At 46.7% G+C, this 13834-nt stretch overlaps 2 protein-coding genes across 2 annotated transcripts; both read left to right on the plus strand.

Moving 5' to 3' along the window:
• The first annotated feature begins 325 nt into the window (after window positions 1-325).
• On the plus strand, window positions 326-1734 carry LOC121597084 (zinc finger protein 512B-like). The gene is made up of 2 exons (XM_041922597.1): window positions 326-406; window positions 588-1734. Exons 1-2 carry the CDS (start codon window positions 401-403, stop codon window positions 1161-1163), a joined length of 582 nt encoding a protein of 193 aa, XP_041778531.1. The 5' UTR covers window positions 326-400; the 3' UTR covers window positions 1164-1734.
• Window positions 1735-8852: 7118 nt separating this feature from the next.
• On the plus strand, window positions 8853-11531 carry LOC121595531 (flocculation protein FLO11-like; the record flags this gene model as incomplete). The annotated part of the gene is made up of 4 exons (XM_041919568.1): window positions 8853-9958; window positions 9993-10389; window positions 10456-10990; window positions 11062-11531. Coding segments are annotated over 4 exons (2508 nt in total), but the record flags the coding sequence as incomplete, so codon positions are not given.
• Between the last annotated feature and the right edge of the window lie 2303 nt (window positions 11532-13834).

Below are 13834 nucleotides of genomic sequence, written 5' to 3' on the forward strand. Positions count from 1 at the left end.
ACAGCACGGCTACGGTTTTGTTGCGCGCGCGGTGGGGCAAAGTGCAAGTGATCTTTGGTGGCATAATTTGACGACACACTGCCACAAATGTTCGCCCTCTCCCTTTTCTGCTGGCGTATGACGAAGGCTACCACTAGAGCCCGACAGAGAGAGAGAGAGAGAGAGCGAGCGAGAAAGAGAATGACACAGGACACAACACAAAGCTGCAACCGATTGTTTTTCGGTGGCATCGAAGTGTGGGATCTCGGCGGGCCCGTCGTATACTCGCCAACTTCACCCGTATAAATATGGCCAGTTAGTTTTGGTAAAGCATCATTCGGTCTTCACATCCAGTTCCAGTGAGTTTACCCTCCGAGTACCACGAGTGATATTTAGAAGAAGCAAAAACGAGCAGCTGAAAATGAAGGTGTGTTTGCAATTGTTTCCCAAGAATCAAATGTGCCCCAGATCAAGTGACATTGCCGCTGTGTGTGCAAGAGTGACATGCTAATACGGGACAGCTTCCCAACATTGACCTGCATTCAGTGAGGAGCTTCTTAAACTAATACAATGCATTTCCTTTGCATCTCCATTTCTCCACTCTCCAGGGATTCGTAGTGTTTGTGATGGCCATTGCCCTGGCGGCGAGTGCCGAGATCAAGAAGAAGGAAGCTGAGGCACCGGCTGCGGCCGAAGCGAACGGCGAGAAGAAGCAGGAAAAGCGTGGCCTGTGGGATCTGGGCTACGGATACGAATCGCACGGCTGGGACTCGCACAAGTCCCACGGCTGGGAGGAGCCTCATGTGACGACCATCACCAAGAAGGTGCACGTCCCGTACCCGGTCGAGGTGGAGAAGCACGTCCCGTACCCGGTGAAGGTACCGTACCCGGTCACCGTCGAGAAGCACGTGCCAGTCGTGGTGGAGAAGAAGGTCCCGGTGTACGTCGAGAAGCATGTGCCGGTGCACGTTGACCGTCCAGTGCCGTACCCAGTCAAGGTTCCGGTGAAGGTGGTGCACAAGGAGTACGTCGAGGTGCCGAAGCCGTACCCGGTGCACATTGAGAAGCATGTCCCGGTCGTCGTGAAGAAGCCGGTGTACGTCGAGAAGCATGTTCCGGTGGTGGTCAAGTCGCACGGCTGGGAGCCTCATTCCCACTCGTACTCGGAGTTCCACTCGTGGTAAATTCCAGCCCAACTGGTAACTAAACCATCCACCTGGGTGAGATGTTGCACCGTCTGATGGTGAACATGCGCCAAACATATCGTCCCAAAACACTCACACCATTACACACACGCAACACACTCTCACACACATACAGTACCAGTACCGTTTGATTGTGATCCTCGGTTTGGCCACAACGTTCCTCGCTGTGATGACTCTGTACTGCACATCCCCTTGCTCATCTTACACGCATCTTCTCTCAACGATCTCGACGATCATTGCTCATTCTATAGTGCAATTCTGTCCTCTGATCTACAACGCACCCGCTCTGCTGTCTCAATCTCGAGCTTCTAGGTGATCTCCAACCTCCAACCAGCATGCCCAAAGCAATCCACAAGCTCTTATGGCCGAGAATGTCCAACGGAACTCGTCCTCCCTCATCCAGTTTGCAGCGTGTTGTCGTCAGCTGTACATAAATTATTTTACCCTGTCTTACACGGTTGTGTAAGGGCACATGTAAAAAAAGAGAACTTTCCCAAGAAACAGATGAGACATGTTAAAAAAATGTAATAAAAAATATAAAAATATTTAATTCCAAGTCTTTGTACAGTTCACAACAGAAAGAATGTATCACAATCGAATTCCAAAATCATCCTTTGGTTCTTGTTAGGAATTACCTTAACATCTTCTTTCGCTCAGCAATAAAGGTTCTTCTTGCTACTGCTGAGCTATGCTAATTATGCTCTTTAATTCCAACAAATGACCTACTTAGCTACACTACCGAGCTACTCATCATTGGCACGACCTTTTACCATTAAGATGGATCTTCTCCAAAGGTGCAAACGATCGACAGCACAATGCACGGCCAACCGTCCACTCTCCTACACAGCAGTCGTCTCCCCGTACACCAACTGGACCATCTGATGGATGTCTTCCGATCGATCGGTCGATTTCGGTGGAATGCCCATGCACGGATCGCCACACTCGCCTCGGCACAATGGTGCGGTAACCCGCCACCTAGCCCGGGATTCGGCGGGACCCACTGCCACTGTGCGAGGTCAAGGTACGTGCGCGACGGATGATGGATTTTGAAAGTGAAAAACCGTACCTCTTTGCATCAATTATGCCAGTGCCACTGGGTTGGTGGTGGTGGTGATGGTACTGTGGCGCTTTGCAATTTATGCGTTGCTTTGAAGGGCCATCTAGATGAAGATGGCTGGTATAGCAGAGGAGCGCATCCCAGGGAGCGGATGATCTTGCGCGATGATCGTTGTGCATTGTTGCCTAATGAACAGTAGCTAATTCATGTACAATAAAGAATGTACAAAGGCTGCATCTTGAATATGGACCCACTGTTGAAATTCTTCTTTGTTTGTGAAATTTTTAAAGTAGTAACTGTCATTAATTAAACTTTTTTATTTACAGTTTTTAGCATAAAAGCATTATTTACTTCTTTTTTGCCAAAAGAAATCGTGTCAATGTGCTACGCCTGACCAGTTCCTGACAAAATAGTTTCGAATCGAAATTCAAGTCCGAATGGGAATTTCCCATGTTCCAATCCGATTCATGAGAAATCTATCTCAAATAGCATTTTCAATTATCCAGTCCACAATGAAATCATTCAGAAAATTTTCACATTTTTAGTTATTTTTCCTACGACCACGATCTTCTCATTGTAGTATGCCATAATAAATTTATAGCTGTAGCACATATTGCAGACATTTAGGCGCTTTTCAGTTACGATGCATGAATAATCCGAATTTCCCACGGAAGGCCCGTGATGGAAATATTTTTCATGTAAGTGAGTCGGAAAATTCATACAAAACAAACCCAATTGTTCTATTAATCACTGTCATATGCCACAAACTTACCAACAAATTTCCCCATTTTCCCCCCATCGCAAAATGTAAACAAACAAATCACCCGTTTGCTCAACACTCCCACCAACTATGACTCACGAGACAGCTGCATTGTTTATGCTCAATGGAACTTCTCATGTTTACACCGGCACTATCATTAGATGAAATCTCAGCGTACTAATAACCATAACTAAACGTTCACTAGCTACGACAGCAAGCGCAAAAGGCTCAAATGGTTCCCACCCAACGCACTTTAAAATCAGATAAAATGTTTTGCTACATCCGATTAAAAGCTGCAGTGATTAATAAGTGCCCGGTACGGTATAGATCTTGGATGATAACATACAATTAGAGCACTAGTCGTTCGCCAGTGTGATTTATTGCAACAACAAGTGAGAGGATAAAAAGGGCGCTTAGATAATAGCTCGATAATTGTTTTATGTTTAATTAAGCTATTTGTAGCGTGGTAATCAGATGGTTTAGCATGCAGTAGATCATCAATATGATTTAATTATGATCTTATCAGATCGAAGATCTTATATTATGTACTAGGCGAAGGAGTTAATCTTACGAAAAATGTCGCAGAGCCATACGATCGTACGATCGTTTTGGGTAGTTAAACCAAAAATTAGTTTTTTTGCTCCTCTTTACTCTTTTCCTTACTTCATTTAAGGTTGTTACAGGTTGTTTCCAATCCTAGGAAATGTTTTGGTTACGCTGCTCAACAATGATATAAAATAGAAGAGTTTTAAAAATAATTCAGAAACATTCAATATATACTGATGCATATGACATATGAGAAAAAACATTCCAAATCAGAAATTCAAACGTGGAAATAAAATCGTAAGGAAACCCTGTAACATTGCATTCATTTCATTTATTTAAAAATAAATTTCAATAAACTTAGCAAGTCTATGGTTACTGGTGAGCTACAAATCTGAACTAACTTAAACTCCGTAGTTCTAACTAGCTCGGGCCTAAAGCTATCACGTCGATACTCCACGATGTCACCTCCGGGTGGATGCTCCATTTCTGGTAGATGCTGGTGATAGCTGCTCGATCGGGTATGACACATTCTTTGCTTACTCAGCATAAAATGTGTTCTGCGATGTGTCGCTGTACAGAACCGACGATCTTGTTGTGTGGTTCTTGCGACAGGAAGTAAACGTCTGCTTTGTTTCCGATTAGCTCGAACTACACCCTATGTGCGTGCCCCTATGCGTGTGCCAACCCTATGCGCATATGGACACATTGAAATATCAAAAATATTGCTTGCGTCCCTTATTGCTAAAAATCCTAATATTTAAACTGAAATTTAACAGAACTCTCACAAGAAATGTCTTATCAAACTCTTTGCCACACACACTGCACAGTCTTCTGTTTAAAAATAACCAAATTATTTCCACATTGCAATTTGATTTTTGCACATTGATTTTTTATATAGATTTTAAGCCAATTGGCCTCATTCGCCTCCTTGAACTTTAGGCTGTAAAGTACATATATAAAGCCAAGCAGATCAACACAGTAGGCACAACTATGAGACGATCTTCGTGTTGTAGTAAATTGCACCTTTTCCTTAATCAAATAACCATTGATCCTGAATGCACTGAATCTTACAAAAAAGTGCTTTATAGAAAAATACATTAGGGCCAACTCTAAGAAACCAACACTAACCATGTCCATTTCAACACATTCTTCCTAATGCCACTTACAGCCAGCTCCCGATGCATTTCAAACAGCATCCCTTAACGTGCAATCAAAAATAACTTTGTCACACGTTGGTAGATATTGCATAATTGAACAATTATTGCCATCGAACCGGTTAAGAGTACCTCCGTTCCGAGTCTATTCCGAGCACATTCCAATGCTAAAAGCGTCGCATTACTTGTAAGCATGCGGAAGTACCGCACCAGTGCAAGTTGCTGCTGCACGCTTCCACGCTCATAATCCACGAGCCAAAGGGCCACGACAGAGCACTGGCTGAGCGACGGACATCCCTTTTGATCTTCCAATCAACACCGGATAGGTGCGTGAAGCCCACCAATTATTAATCGATTGAATATGCACGAAGAAAGGGGAGTTGAGACATGACTAAAGCGTACCCCCTTGCCCCTCGATATGCGAAGTTGAGCGAAGTACACTTTCACGAACCGGTTCGTCTATGCCCAAGCCAAGGAGACCACCTGCAGGCACCTGCAGTCACAGTGTAATTAAGTTAGTCTACACACTTACTCCACACTTCTCCGCACGATGATGACCTCGGTAGTGATGGGGGTCGATAAGTTAGGTCGGAAAATCGTCCAAGTCCGGTCAACCGTGCAAGTGTTTCCTCTTCAGGGTGTATGATATAAGTGCGCCTGTGGGTTGAGCATGCCGAGCAGGAGGAAAAGTTTTCCTATCGACCCCACCATTAAACAACAATCACAGTGGTGGTGGTGATGGTTTTGCATTTATTTGTTGCTCTCGTAACGATTCGCAGCGCCAAAGGGCCAACCGGCACCGGAGGTGTGGGCTCAAGGAGGAAGCCACCTTTTTTCCTTATCCACTTCGCTGTATTTCCCTGCCCGACTAGCCTAACGTGCAAGTGGCCCAGATTTTCACCCCACCTTGCTAAGTGCAAGCTGGGGTACTGTTTGTGCTTGTGCGTACCAGGATTTGTTCGGTGGCCAAAATCAACACTTACACGCGTGGAAGGCTTCGAATGTGGTGCACCAAAGTGGCCAAAAAGGAAGCATGCATGCATTTTGGATGCGGTGTGGATGTGCGCTCGAGTGTGACGGCCGACGGAACTGCACCGTGCACGAGCTGTATGGCATGGCTCGTTCACATACCTGTTCGTGGTTTGGTACAAATGTAATTAATTGGTGGCAAAACATGAAGCATTCATTTGCCGACGGAATATGAAAATGCTCACAAAGTCATGAGGAGTCAGTGGAGCCGTATAAACGAATTGTTATGATGAATGTGAGCACTTATTGAAACTGTTATTTTGATTAATTATCGGAAGAATAACTTTACTACAAACTTTGTAATAATAGTTAATTTCTATTATGCTGTCAAATGTCTATTCAAGTGAAGTTTGAGCTTTAGATAGTCCCAACATATAATTGATACATTCGAATGACTGCCAACTATGTGAGGAAATTGATTTGTTGATCAACTTGGAGATCCAATCTTGGACTGGAGATCGAATATCCCCAGAGAACTCTCTCACTACGCATTGTACTCTCCATCGTTAGCTATTTGCGCTTGGCTATACGCACCACGTTGTTACGTGCTACCACCGTCTGTGGTTGGTTTACTTGTGAAGTAGCATGAAGCTTACTTCCCTGCTTAAATGATTGAACATGTTTACCGGACAATCATGCTCAAGCAATGGACTACTTCTTAATTCATGTCATACTAATTAACAATGGCTCAAAGATACAGTTTATAGCGTTTTAATAACTTATGACTTATGTCATGTTTTCAATTCTTACAATAAATGAATAAAAATAACGACAATCTTGCCAAAAACCAAAAAGATTTCGATTTCGAGAAGAGCTTGCAGCGTTGGAAAAATAAGAAAGCAAGTATGTAAAACACATAGAAGAGAGTTTCGGAACAATTGGAATAGTTCAATACTAAAATAAAGTAAAAAAAAGCTTAAAATATATAATGTTATCTATGAACGATTATAAAGAGAAAATAGCAGTCACCTAAGATATTTCCAAACCAAAGCTTTGAAGCTAAGCCGGCGATGTGGACTGCTTCGATATGCCTGTACTAAATAGATTGAACTAATGATCTACTCATTGTATTGCTGACACCATGTTCTGTCATTGGTATTGAACCAAGAGATATGTTTGGTCAACAATATTGATATTTATGTTGATGTTGATGTATGATTTAATTATTCAAAATGATAAGGTTTGTTTGTGGATTTACCGTTCAATGGTTTCAAATTCAAGTGTAAAATCAAATAAATAAATCCGGTTAAAATTTAACTTTTCCAACAATGTTCAATTTAATATTAAAAGAAACTTATTGTAATATTACAGCTTTCACTTACAGGAACTATGAAGAGTTGAAAGCATTAGATCCATAAGAGTTAGCATTAGTCGTTTAGTGAAGCATTATATCCTTTCAAATATCAATATACACTGTCGGAGACTAGAATCATGCACGAGGTAGACGAGGTAGATGACTGCCGCAGTCTTCAAAGACATTAAAGCTCTAGCTATGAAAGATACATGTTTGTCTGGTTTGATTTAAGAAATTCCAGAATTTTGACTAATATTGAACATTTTTAAATGTGATCAAACTGGAATTTGATGTTCCGACATTTTTGCCTTTTTTTTAGGCTCCAAACAATTCCGACAGAACAGGAATCAATTCACTAGTGCCAATAGGATTTTTTAGAATATAAGCTCAACAATATGTATTTGGAACGTTTTAGGTGAAAAATAGGCATCCCAGACATTTGTATACTACAAAAAGCATGAAACTAGAGCATCAGCCAGCAGTATCATAATACCTATAACTGAAGTGCTTTTCCACACCCCAATGGCAAAAGTAACCACTTACCGATTCGACTCGAAGCTTCAAAAACCTCCAAGCCCTTTTGATTGATTGCACTCACTGGCTGGTAGAAACGCAAACATTGATATCAAATGCCTCATCATCGTCCCTGGTTTACCCGCGCCTGTTTGACTTCGTACCAGAGGCGCAGGGCAAACCTCATCAAATCGACGCGTGCTCCCGTTGGCAGTTCCGCGTAAAAAATCCTCCGCACCAGGCAGCCCATTGCGTAATTTGGACAATTTCGCTGCGCACAAATTGCGCACCGAGCTGGCTGGCTGGCCGGCCCTTTGTCCGTTGGCCTTTCGCTTTCGGTTTTGTGGCCGGACGTGGTTCAGTTTCGCTACCACGCTGGACAACCGGGGATTGGCGTGTCCGCCCGTCGGGGCTTCCGTTGCATTCTTGCCTCCCTTAGGGTAGTTACCGCGCGCCGTAGTTGCAGTTGGCGTGTAATTTTTTTCATATTGCACTATGGCGCGAACGCGATGCGCTCAACGCGATGCGCTTCCTGGCCCCGCTGGCGTTGGCGGTAAACAGTTGTTCTCTGTTTTTCTTCTTGTTTTTCCTTTTCGCTGCTCACTCTCTCCCTTTGCGTTACCGTAGGGACTGCGACTACACACTATCAAAAACGCTTTTCCGCCAACTGGTGATGGCAAGGTGGCTAAAAGGAAAGAAAAAAAGCCCTGCCAGTGCATTGTTATCGAGGGTTGGGTGCAAATAGTATAAAAGAAAGTAGCACCGAGCGGCCATTAGACAGTGTGGAGTGCGATATCCGTTCGAGCAGGTCCTATTGTCTCGACCGAAGCTCGTGTGGAGTGAAAGACCCTTTTGTGATAACCTGTGTGTGTGAGTGTGTGCGTGGGTGTGATAGTACTCTGATAGTAGTACACCGATAGTGATAGTGCCGTGTGTGAAGAGTGAAAGTGCCTAAAGAACACTGAAGAACGCTTTCAGCAAGATCGATGAACTGACCGAAGACCGCCGAGCGCAGTGCAGCGAAAGCAGCAGCAACCCGATCGTCCAATCCCGACTTGACGTGATTTGGAGCGGGTTTACCCTTTTAGACACGCAGTTCCAAAACACACACACACAATGTTAAATTTTGTAAGTGATTCGTTCTGTACGAGTACGACGACGACCTGCGACAGTAGTGTGTGCTTAGAGTGTAGTGCTTGTTTTGACAGCTGCTCTCAGTTACTAAGCAACGCGAAGCGCAGTGACCTTTGCATCTGATGATGAGCTGTATTAATTCTTTCCCTCTTTGTTCCTCTCTCATTCACTCTCTCCCATTCTTCCACCCTCACATTTACATCCGCTCTCGCTCTCTTTCTCTCCGCTCTCTGCTCCACTCACATCCCTCGACTCCCCTATCCTTCCCCACGGTGTGCAGGTGTTCGTGGTACTGTGTGCGCTGGTACTGGTTGGCGGGGCGCTGGGTGAAGCGGCACTCGGCAACTACTACAAGGACGTCGTGCGGGAGCAGCACGAACTGATCAATGAGATGAATCAAAACTTTACCGAGCTGGAGCGGGCGAGCGAAAAGCTGATCGATCTCGGGTTCTACGTCGGCAAGCACAAGCTGCCCCCGAAAACGGTCAAGATCACGAAAACGGTGGCGGTCCAGGTGCCGGTACCGTTCCCGGTGAAGGTACCGGAACCGGTCCCGGTGCCGGTTCCGGTCGCCAAGCCCGTCCCGGTGCCCGTCCCGACGCTCGTCGCCGTACCGGTCGAGAGTACGGTGGCGACCGTGGCCTCCTCCCCGACCGACGACGGCGGGCGTCCGAGTCCGTCGGCCGAGCCGGCGGACGCGGACCCAGCGTCGTCGCAGGTGCACGCGAGCACGGCCCAGGAGGTCCAAGAGTACGTACACTCGTTTCCCATACACTCTGTATACGACGCTGGCGACGATTACAATCCCATGGAAGGAAACCGTCTCGCACTAGCGGAACACACTGCATCCCCTACTGAGAGCACGTTCAGTAAACCAAGTCCTTCTTCACTTCAACAGTTGGAAGAATACCACCCAAAGTACTACCATTCCCACCAGCGCCCCTCCGCACAGCAGCCGAAGCAGCAGCATCCTCAGCAGCATCGTAAGCCAACGGCGCCGGGACTGGATCAGGCCGCGGAACAGTACCACCGGGGACGCACCGGGGACCAACGATATGGCGGTGGTGCTCAAGTTCAAGCCGGTGCGCATCCGGCTGGCCAGTACGGACCTGAGCCTGATGCGCTCCAGCCGGCGGCCGAGCCGTATGACTTCGGCATTGACGCTAGCCAACTCCACTCGGCCGCGTTCGCCCGTGCCCCGGATACGCCCTATACCGCTGCGGCAGGCGTCGCCGGAGGCAAATCTGCATCGGCTGCGCCGTCAGCGCCATCGGCCATCGGTGAGGGGTACCGCTTCGCCACCGCGCACCACCTTCACCAGCAGCAGCGACTCCAGCAGCGAGGAAGATTCCCGGCTCACCAATACGATCGAGGAGTCGGTGGAAGAGTCACAGTCGCTGGAGGAGTCGGAGGATCGGGAGAATCTGGACGAATATCAGGATCTGACGGAGGAGCTGGACTCGCTGGAGCAAATGTCGGAGGAGTCGGAGGAGCTGGCCCCGAAACCGGTTCGCACTCGTACGTCCAGTACGTCGAAGACGCGGCACTCCAAGCGCACGCCCAAGTCGAAGAAGTACCGCGCTACCAAAGTGAAGGCGAAACGCGACTCCAGGCAGGGTTCGAAGCGGGATTCCAGGCCGGGCTCGAAACGACACACCAAGCGGGACTCGAAGCGGGATTCCAGGCCGGCCTCGAAGCGGACCAAGAAGCCCAAAAAGGTGCGCAGCACGACCACGACGACCTCCACCACCACCACAACAACCACCACTACCACCACGGCAAAGCCTACGACCACAACGACCGTACGCCCCGTCCATTCCAAACCGTACGGGAGTCGTACCCACGGTATGAGAAGCCCGATACTGCCCGCTATCAACCCTCGCAGTCCTCCGCGGGAGACGCACGAGGCAGTGCCGGCGGCGTCCTATCAGAAGCCTACGATCACCCAGCTTTTGCCAAGTCGCACCGACCTGCTGCTGCAACCGGACCCGTACCAACCGCTGCCACCGTTACCTCCACCGCCACCACCCACGGTTACCCGGTACCGGGGGAACGGTCCCTTTACCCGTCGCTATCCACCGCGGGCCACCATCATACGCATCCACATCCAGCGCACCTACCGGGGGAAGCGCATCAAGATCTTCGTGATCAAGCCCACCACGACAACCACGACGACGACGGCGCCGGATCTTCTGGACAACTCCGATTTCCCTTCTACCACGCCACCAAACACGATCCCCATCTTGTACGGGCTGGCGTCGAATCGTATCGTGCAGGCGGTGCCTCTTCCACAGGACCATCCTATCAGCTCCGCCAGCAGTACGGGGAACACGCGCAGTCCCCGACGGGCGATCGTGCCGCGCAAACCGTTCATCATCACCACCACGCAGGCGCCAGCTACCACAGCGAGCACGGAGCCGATCAGTTTGGCCAGCAGTACAAGGGCAGCTACTCCGCCAAGCCCACCGTCTACAGTGTCCCCAGCGACGCACACCTCTATCCAGAGTACGGCGGAAGCCACAGCGACAACCACCATCAAGGAGGTGGACACGACGACCACGGTACTAGCGGCAAGTTCCACTATCACTTCCACAATGTCCACCCAATCGGAGGTGGTAATTCCGACCACCAGCAGCAGCAGCAGTCCTCCGCCAGTGAGCACCACTACACAGCCGTCCACGGAGGGCACGCCAGCGCCGAGTACGGCGGTGGTGCTGCCGGACCGGACGGAAGTGTCGTAAGCTCGTACGATCCACCTGCCAGCGGCAGCGCGTTCCACTTCCACGACGACGCATCGGCGGCCGCTTCGAGCGATATGTACGCAGGGGCGTCGACCCAGTACGGTCACTCCTCGCCATGATCTCTCGACAGCTAGGGGTGTGGCGGGAAAATTGACTCCATTTTTTGCTGTTTTCTGTGGGGGTGGGGGAGTGGAAAGCACACCCCTTAAACCTTTTATGCCTTGAAGTTATTTATTTTTCGCAACTTCCAGGTGGAAGTTCTTCATAAAAATGTTCATCTTTTTTTTTTTTGTTATTGCTTAGCGACTGCTCTCTATCGCCATGCGCAATGATACGCGTGATTGCGTGATCAGCATGTACTACAAGCTTTCAATTTCCAAACTACCCGTTGCGCGTCCAGCGTTACGCACGCATAAGAGGCATTGAATAAACAAAGGGGTGCTGCCATCTACCGGGAAACACAACCCTTTCCTGCCTAGTACCAGGAAGCTCGCCATCATAACCCAACCCTTTCCCAACCCTCACCGTAGCATCATGGCCTGCTGTGTAAGGATGATGATGTAAGAAGCGGCAAGCGCTGAACACAGAAAAGGAAGCGTACGTCACCCGTGTTATCGTTTTCGTTCAGTGGATGATGTTTTCCCGCCAACGCGTGTTTTGTTTTTTTTTTTTTGTTATATTTTGTGTTTGATACGTTGTATTTTTTTGTTAAACACTCCCTTCCCTAGGTCTTCATTTTCCCCCATTTTTTGTTTAAACATTACACCCCTCTGCGCCGTAACCGTGTGCGTGTCGTGTTAGCGTGTTTTGTGTTGTTGATTAGTGGTTTAAGAATGTATACACCGTTCGCCCCATTCGCTTGTGGGCTGGTCTGGCAACGGTCCGCGAGCTTTACGCCTCACACTAATGTTTCGCGTTTTTTGCGCTACGTTTATACCTTGGTAATTAAAAAGGGCTAGCAGTTTGTGCCCCGCGCTAGGTTGTGTTTTTGCGAAAAATCTGACGCTGGGCCTATCGCATGCCGTCAATAAATTGTAAGTCGAAAATCTAATCATTGCTAAAACGATATGGTGTATTTGTTTTATTTTTTTTTTTGAAAATTAAATGGTATGATGACAACTTTGCAGGAAGTAAAATAAAGTCTGATTAGTTCACTAGATCGATTTGGAAAATGTAAATATGTCTGTAATAGGCTATATCATATGATTTTTGTCTGCTCGGGTATTTGCTATTGATTTGAAATTTTCACATGGATCGCAATTTTAACATGATGAACATCAAACTGTTGATACCAAATTCGTAATAATACGGAATCGGAATAGGTTCCTGAATCGAAATTGGCTCCAGAATCGGAATCGTCCTGGGAATCGCAATTTGTTCCGGTAACATAATCAGAACTGACTCCAGAATTGAAATTAGCTCCGGAATGAGAATCAGTTCTTGAATTGAAATAAGAAGTTGCAGACGCGAAATCAGTCCGGTTCATCTCCATAAGAATGGATCGTTTATAAGCAAATTTTGATTCTTTGCGGGTATCAAAATGTAGTATCATTGGACCCAAACGTCTCTCCTTATAGAGATGCCGAAACTGACTCCGATTTTGAAGCCGATCCTGATTTTGGAGCCAATTCCGAGTCCGGAGCCGATTTCGATTCCGAAACCGATTCCGTTTCCGGAGCCGATTATGAATCCAGAGCCTATTCTGGAGCTTATTCCGATTGTGTAGCCGATCCGGAACCATTTCCTTAGCACATTCCGATTCTGGAGCCGATTCCGGTACCAATTTTGGAGCCGATTGCGGACCTACTATCCGGAATCGATTCCAGAAAACTTCGGAACTAGCCGGAATCGATTCCGACGAAAACTTCGTTTTTCCATCACTACTTCATAACTAAAATATATGTCGCTACACTATATTGATCGAGAGAATTTGCATTTATATTCTCGATTGTTGACCATCCATGGGTATCTATGAATAATTCTATAAAAAGGAAAAAAAAAACAAAAAATAGCAAAAACCGTATACATCACAAAGTTATTTATTATTTGTTTTATCTTTTTGCAAAATTTTACGATAATACGCCCAATCTCTTACAAGATATTAAGATTTACAGTCAGTAGTTCCTGGGTATGCGGTAGCCATGGCACTCAAAGTGTTTAAATAAATCATTTTCTTTTTGCGTACTTTCTCGAGAGTAGTCATAGGAAATCTAACTCTAAACGAGTATTTGAAAGGTTTCAGAACTTTTGTTTTACAAATGTGGATGGATTTGTCTACCAAAGCTATCGCGTTGTTTGACGAATGATTCGCTCAACTTACCAGTTATCCTAATAAAGTGTGGACCAGTTCAATAGCCATCTATATTTAAGGTTTAATGTTTAAGAAAAGAAAGAAGACGAATATAAACTTGTATCAAAATAA

This window comes from Anopheles merus, chromosome 3R, assembly GCF_017562075.2.
Source record: "Anopheles merus strain MAF chromosome 3R, AmerM5.1, whole genome shotgun sequence".
NCBI lineage: Eukaryota > Metazoa > Arthropoda > Insecta > Diptera > Culicidae > Anopheles > Anopheles merus.